This window comes from Camelina sativa, chromosome 12 (genome assembly GCF_000633955.1).
Source record: "Camelina sativa cultivar DH55 chromosome 12, Cs, whole genome shotgun sequence".
Classification (NCBI taxonomy): domain Eukaryota; kingdom Viridiplantae; phylum Streptophyta; class Magnoliopsida; order Brassicales; family Brassicaceae; genus Camelina; species Camelina sativa.
In genome coordinates this window covers 22,163,601-22,170,886 of record NC_025696.1, presented here as the reverse complement: position 1 = coordinate 22,170,886, position 7,286 = coordinate 22,163,601, and the positions used below count along the sequence as shown (strand labels likewise).

Sequence of the window (7,286 nt, the reverse complement as noted above, 5' to 3'; positions counted from 1 at the left end):
GTTATCTATCTCCTCCTCTGCTCATTTCTAAAAACGTCTCCCACTCTTTCAAAAGAGACACAGTACAACAAAACACCATAAAGAGAAAGTGAGTAAAAAAGAGCAAAAACAAAGCAGATGAATTCAATCAGTATGTAAAAAAATAAAGTGATCTTCTTTTACTTTTTGTTTTTTCTTAATTCCTTTTTGACCCACAAAATAATTCTTAATTCAATCACTCTTTGTGATAGCATAGTATATTTTGTTTTTTTTTGTTTTTAACAAGTTTATATACACACAACGAGAAACGAAATGATTTGTTCTTTATTTTTGTCAGATTCGTGTAAAAGCGTCTGAGATTGATTAAAATATAAAAATTTATTTTGATTACAGATCTGTTATAGATTCCCGGATTCTAGTGCAAAGAGAAGGTAAGGTATCCGATGATTCTTCTAAGTCCTTCACATATAATAATGAAGTGGATCTGTTTTTTACTCACTCACTATTTTCTCAGTTGGTAAAAACAAAAAAAACCTGAGAGATTTTCTCGGGAAACGAGTCCTCTGGTTTTTTTTTCTTTCCCTTCTCTGTTCTCTCTCTTTGCCGACGAAATTGTTTTTTCCATTTTCTCAGGAAAATTTTGTGTGTGTGTTTTTTCGTTCTTGAGAATTCTTGATTTAGCGGGTTCTTGTCTTCAGGTCACATAGTTTTATTTTGACAAGATGATTCAAATGGACGGTGGAGATAGGCTTAGAGTGACGTTATTAGACCGTATGTCAACGGTTGAGAATGGTCGGAGCTCAGTGACTCTTGAAGATATTCTGATGGCTGAAACGAGTGGTTTCCGATCGCTTACTGCGCCGTCGTCTCCGGCTAGGAACCACTCGAATGGTAGTTTACTTGACGTGATGAGAAGAGAGCGTCGCCGTGATAAAACCGCTTGGAAATCGTTCCGGGATAAGCTCCGTCTCAAACGCACCTCTACGGGCTGGATCTCGTCTAATAATCCTATCCCGACATTGGATACTCCTATCCATAATCTGAATAGTGAGAGTCATCGATTAAACCGTCTTGGAGAACTCCTCTCTAACTCCGAGACTGACCGGAGCAGTGGTGACGTTAGGAATGGTGGAGATGAGGCGGTGGAGCGAGAAGGAAGGCGCCGGTTAGGTACGGTGTTGGCGGCAGATAGAGAGGTATTGATCAGTTAATCAGTTAGAAATAGTTAACAAAACTCTACTGTGGTTTGGTATCAGAACACTTAAAAGATTAAGCTTTCTTGTAATTTTTGTTATCTTAGGAAATGCAGCCGCCGAGGATGTCTCTAATGGAGTTGTTGGAGGATAATGATGGACAAATGTATGATGTCTGCGGCGAGAGAGAAGCGGCTGAGGTGGAGGCGGAAGGGGAGGGACGAAATGGTTGTGGAGGAGGAGAGGCGGTGGGGATGACGGCGACGGCGGAGTTGGGTTGTTGCGTGTGTATGATAAGGAGTAAAGGTGCGGCTTTTATACCGTGTGGACATACGTTTTGCAGATTGTGTTCGAGAGAGCTTTGGGTACAGAGAGGAAACTGTCCGTTATGTAACACTACCATTTTACAAGTTCTTGATATTTTCTAGGTTAGCTTTTCTTTTGCTGCTGTTGTATATTATTATTATTCAGGTGTTTCTATTGTTTTCTTCACTTAGCTTGTTTGTTTGTGAATCTCAAACGATGAACCTTCACAACAATGCTCATTAGAAGCCGAAGAGAAGATTAAGCTCCCATAGAAAGAAAGACATGACGGTTACTCTTTTAACCGGCATTGGGACTACATTTATGATTTATAATGCATCTTTTGAAGTCTCACTAGTTATAAATTTACTACGATGATAAGAGGAACTAATTAGCGATGATAAATTTACATGAACCAATTACAACGTCCAAAGTCCAACATAACTGATTTTGAGAACCACCATCCGCACATAAATCAAAACCAAGATTACCCAAACTGCCATGAATTATCGTCACTAATGCTAAATTTTGCCGAAATAAGCTCCCATAACTCAAAACATAATATAGAAATTAGAAGAATATAAAAGTGATAATCTAATCGTCAAAACTCAAATGTAGCATATACTCCATCCATTTCAAAATATAGGATGTTTTAAGCAAAGCACACAGATTAAGAAAACTTTACTTTTAATAAGTTCAACCAATCAGAAACAATACTGCATAATATAAACTACTAAACTAATCTAAAAGTTGCATTGAAATTTGAAAACATCCTGTATTATGAAACAACAAACTTCTCTAAAACATCCTATATTTTGAAACGGAGGAAGTACAAGATAAAAGGATTGAATATTTGAAAAAAAAAAGCTGGGAATCAAAAGAGAGAGTTCAACAGGAATAAATTTGGACACTTTCTTGGCTTGGTGGAGAAGCTTATGGCCATGGCCTATATCCTCCAAAAAAAAGAAAAACCACCCTTTTATTGTTGTATCTCTTGTGTCAAGATTTGAAGCTGGAAGAGTTCATAATCACGGAAACTCACTAGGACATTGTAATAGATTTTTTTTCACATATATGCCATAATGCCAACACCGTTAGTTAATTAGGCTTGAGGTACGATTTCTTCAAAGGATTTTTTTTTCTTTTTTAATTAAGGCAAATGTTAAAAAAAAAAAAATACTCGGACAGAAATGATAGCTTAGAGCACTCCCATTGGTCATCCCCTTGAGATGTCTTTTATTTTTTTAATAATTAAGTGAATGAAAAATAATGTTTTAATCATGAATTTCCAGAGATATGGGTCTCTGCATTAGATACTGAGAGACACCTAAGGTGTCAAAATTTTATTGGTTTCGTTTGGTTTTTTTTTTTTTCTCTTCTCTTCATTTGCTTTTCTCTCTCTCGACACAAACGAAGCAAACGAGAGTATCAATCGATATTTCAAAATCGAGTAGAACAACCCAATCGAAGTTCTCATCAGTTTCACAATCAAAATAATTTTTGAAAAATTTTGAGTAGCTAATTCTGGGTATTATTATTTTGATTTTTGAAGGAAAAAACTGAAACTTGGGATTGTAAAGCAGAAACAATGAGCTCCAATGGTGGTGGCGACGACTATAGCACCAAAAGCTTTTGGTGAGTCTCACTCAAAATTATGTATCAAATTTTGAAAATTTCCATAGCTTCTAGATTTGAATTGTTTGTTGAGAGGTTTATCAGTTTTGTTTTTAGATGGTCAGCGAGAGCTATAAAATCACTTGCAATGGGAGAATTGGAGGCTAGGAATCTCAAGTATCGAAGCACTGGGACTCTTCTCATGGGTATCTTAGTCGAAGGTTTGTTATTCCTCAGACTTGTATTTACTTCAGCTTTTTGTCTAGTTTAGATTATGGTTTCTGGGTTTTAATTTTGTTGCCTTGGGTATTTTATGCTTTGTCATTGTTCAAAACTTGCATTTAGTTTTGAGGAATTGTTATACTTTGCTTGGCTCTAGGAAGATTGTTATACTTTGCTTGGCTCTAGGAAGATTGCTTGGTTCAAAACTTGCATTTAGTCTCGGATGGAGGCAAAGCCAGAAGTCTCATTGAGCTTTTGATCGGATGCTTTGTGGGAGTAGTGCTGCTTTATCTGTTGATGTAGGAAGAGAGAGCTACTGACTCTTTTTCCTCTGCTTCTACTTTTTGGTTCTTTGGAATTGAATCACTTGTTGGGTTGATGATTGACTTAGGTTTAGATAGGTTATGGCTATGTTTGCATAAATTCATAGGCTTATCCTTTTGTTTGTGGAATAGAATGACACATTTACTTGGAACTTTCATGAACACCAATGAGTGTTTGACATATACAACAAAAACTCTTATCTGTGATGATTTTAGTTCAGGGAATGTCACTTTGAGTCTCACCCATTAAGACTATAGAAAGTTATAGCAACGGTGTAGTCACTATAGTAACATTGAAGCTTGGTCTAATCCTGAAACTGATCAAATTACATGTTCGTTTTTAACAGTAATCAGGTGTATACAAGAGTAAAGATGCATTGAAGATGGAGAAGTAGCGGCACATCAAGAATCTTCTGACATGGTATAATATGACCCAATGACCAAGATCATTCTCATCCTTCACCATGTCTTGTGATCTTAGCTTTTGTTTCTGCTGTTTTGATTCTTGAACAAACTCAAAAAAAAAAAAAAACTATCTTGCTTAAGTTTGAAGACACCCTAAAATGACTAATGGGAGGACAAAACTTAAAAACAAGGATGTGAAGAGATTAATATTATTAAAAGTTAGAGATACTCATTTCAGGATGACCAATGGAGTAAACGTCTCAAAACTCCCTAAAAAAATTTGACAAATCTCTTATCTTCCTCTCTATTCTTCATACCCTCACTTTTTTTAATAAGAGATGGTGAGACGATTTTAGCCTTCTAATTTCATTGATTTAGATTAAAATTTTTAAATAAAAAAACATACCCAGCTCTCGTTTTCGACCCGATAAACCCACTCGAAACCCACCTGGTTACTCACGTCTCAATCCAGCCGCCGGCGATTCTTCCATCGTCGGAGCTCCTACCGCTGTCGTTCTTCACCAAATCGAGTTGAATCAAGTTGTTCTTCAAAATGCAGGTGCGTTACTTCACTTTAGAGTTGCTTTTGGTTGAATTTGTTTTTGATTTGTAAATATAGAAATTCAATTGGATTTAGATCGAAGAAAGCTTAGCACATTGGGTGTTTTACAAAGGTTTATGGGTCGATTGAGCTATCTATTAGATAAGAAAGGGATTTGGCTTTCATTTCAGTGAATTAACTCGATTAGAACTCGTCTACCATTCGATTCAATTTTGATAGGAGAGAGAAGGTGGTGAAACTGGTAATACTGGTATATTTAGTAAAACTAGTAAAACTGGTAGTAGTACTAATTATGATTTTTTTATATTGGTTGGTTTGACAGGATACAATATACGAGAACGTCAGCCTACATTTTAAATATGAAGGACGCATGTATAGTATAATGTTCAAGAGGAATATAACATTGTTGATGTTAAAAGCAAGGATACAGAGGAAGCTTGGGTTTGTTGAAAGTAACGTTCAGTTGCAGCTGAGCTACAAGCCACTACTGGTAGAAACATTGGAGCATTGTGAGCTTAATGATGATGAGGATGTTAATGTTTATCTAGACTCCGTTAATTATGAGAAGCGAAGATGTATGTTGTTTGTGAATGTCATCCCTTCTGAGCCTCAGCCTGAGCAAGTTCCCATAGTGCCCATAGTGCCCACAGTGCCCACAGTGCCCATAGGGGACCAAAGTTCTGTTGGTATGAACTATGAAAACCAACATGCGAAGGATGGTGAAATCGGACCTAACGCCATTGTTGTCTACGTAGGCAAAGAAAAGGCTGTAGAGGGTGATTCTAATAAAGAGGGTGAAGCTGAATCACGTGATGAAGGTGATGAATATACTGAGCCACGCCCTGTTGTAGAACCGTGTAAGTATATTGAACCATGGGATGACGGTTTGGATCTGACTAAACTTCAAGAATTTCCAAACAAGAAGGCATTGCAAGATGTGGTGGATAGAGCTTCATTCGCTAACTGTTTTAGTTTTGAAATAGTAAAGTCGGACAAGGTGCGTTATGTGGTCAAATGTCCTAAAGAAGGATGTAACTGGGGTTTACGAGGTGGTAGGATTCGAGGTACAGATATTTTCTCGATTAGAAGGCACAACAAGATGCATACATGCTCTCGGGCTAGTCAAAGTTCAAGCAATAGTAAGAGGCAAGGCACTCCACAATTAGTTGCTTCTCTTTTACATGGTGATTATCCAGGGCAAATGGAAACTCCACCTCCGAAAATTATCATGGATCTTGTCAAGACAAAATTAGGTGTTGATATATCATATTCCACGGCGTTGAGAGGGAAAAATCAAGCTGTTACTGATTTGAAAGGTAGCCCAGAAGAAAGCTACAAGATGCTGCGATGTTATCTGCACATGTTAGAGAAGGTTAATCATGGTACAAGATCATATGTGCATTGCGATGAGAATAATAAATTCATGTACTTGTTCATAGCTTTGGGAGCTAGCATTGAAGGATTTAAAGTCATGAGGAAAGTTATAACTATGGATGCAACTTTTCTAAAGAACGGATATAAGGGTGTTCTTGTTTTTGCGTCGGCTAAAGATCCTAACCGTCACCATTATCCCTTGGCGTTTGGTGTTCTTGATGGTGAGAATGATGCAAGTTGGAATTGGTTTTTGGAGATGTTGAAAACCGTTGTTGGGGATTCTTCTGAAATAGTATTTATGACTGACAGAAATACAAGTCTCATAAAAGCTATAGCTAATGTGTATCCTCTGGCTCATCATGGTTTTTGTATATGGCATTTATCCCAAAATATGAAAGGTTATGCTCGTAACGTGAACAAAGACGTTGTTGCATGGAGATTCATGGAGTGTAGTAGGTTTTACACAGTGGCTGAGTTCAACATTGCTTACGCATCTTTTACGACAAGATATCCTTCTGCTGCCAAGTATCTTGAAGAATCTACCCAGAAAGAAAGATGGGCACGATGTGTTTTTCCAGGAGATAGATACAACCTAGACACAAGCAACTGTGTTGAATCGTTGAACAGTGTATTCAAAGATGCAAGGAGGTACTCCTTGATACCCATGCTTGATGCAATACTTAAAAAATTCTCTGAATGGTTTAATGAACATCGAAAAGATGCTGTGTCTGGATCAGTCGCAAATAAATTGGTGCCTTTAGTGGAGAACTACTTACATGATTTATGGGCAACTGCTGAGAAACTAAAGGTGATAGAGCTAAATGGTTTCGAGCTTGAATACAATGTCATTGACAGTGACGGAAAGCCTTATTTGGTGAAGTTGCGATTGAGAAGTTGCAGTTGTAGGTTTTTCGATATACAAAAGTATCCTTGTGTGCATGCATTGGCGTCTTTCATTACATACCAAAAATATGGAGGTAAGGATTTCGAGTTACATGAGTTGTGTTCTAAGTATTATTGGACGGAGCTGTGGGCAATTGCATATTGCAGGACAATTTATTTAGTACCTGATAAGTCTCGATGGGATATCCTAGATGACGTCCAAGATAAGGAGATCATACCTCCGAATCGGAAAATAAGAGGGGGAAGAAAGAAAACAAAAAGGTATGCATCTGCTGGGGAAAAACGACCAAAAACTCGACCTAGGACGCAGAATAAAAGGCGCCGGAGACAAGGACTCCAATGGTTGTTATTTGGAGATAATGTTCATGTTTGATTCACCTCTTCATGTATCAATTGTGTTTGGTTTGA

General features: G+C 37.4%; 2 protein-coding genes and 1 long non-coding RNA gene across 14 annotated transcripts in view; all 3 read left to right on the top strand.

Annotated features, from left to right (window-relative positions):
- LOC104732441 (LON peptidase N-terminal domain and RING finger protein 3) lies at window positions 1-1,774 on the top strand. Of its 11 annotated transcripts, none has more exons than XM_010451990.2 (4): window positions 1-88; window positions 373-410; window positions 678-1,175; window positions 1,280-1,774. In XM_010451990.2, exons 3-4 carry the CDS (start codon window positions 702-704, stop codon window positions 1,598-1,600), a joined length of 795 nt encoding a protein of 264 aa, XP_010450292.1. In that variant the 5' UTR covers window positions 1-88; window positions 373-410; window positions 678-701; the 3' UTR covers window positions 1,601-1,774. The 11 variants fall into 11 exon arrangements, with proteins under 11 accessions (XP_010450292.1, XP_010450294.1, XP_010450290.1 ...); XM_010451992.2 differs by having other exon boundaries at window positions 373-415; XM_010451985.2 differs by having other exon boundaries at window positions 7-130.
- On the top strand, window positions 2,784-4,259 carry LOC104732440. Of its 2 annotated transcripts, XR_758841.2 has the most exons (4): window positions 2,784-2,944; window positions 3,028-3,110; window positions 3,207-3,310; window positions 3,982-4,259. It is a non-coding gene; the product is annotated as an uncharacterized LOC104732440 (long non-coding RNA). The 2 variants fall into 2 exon arrangements; XR_758840.2 differs by having other exon boundaries at window positions 2,784-3,110.
- LOC104733742 overlaps window positions 5,179-7,286 on the top strand; it is a 4,361-nt gene continuing 2,253 nt past the window's right edge. The window contains exons 1-4 of the mRNA XM_010453295.1: window positions 5,179-5,458; window positions 5,585-5,665; window positions 5,798-6,196; window positions 6,269-7,139. Of these exons, the coding sequence (XP_010451597.1) occupies window positions 5,179-5,458; window positions 5,585-5,665; window positions 5,798-6,196; window positions 6,269-7,139 (1,631 nt within the window). The remainder of the gene's footprint in view (window positions 5,459-5,584; window positions 5,666-5,797; window positions 6,197-6,268; window positions 7,140-7,286) is intronic.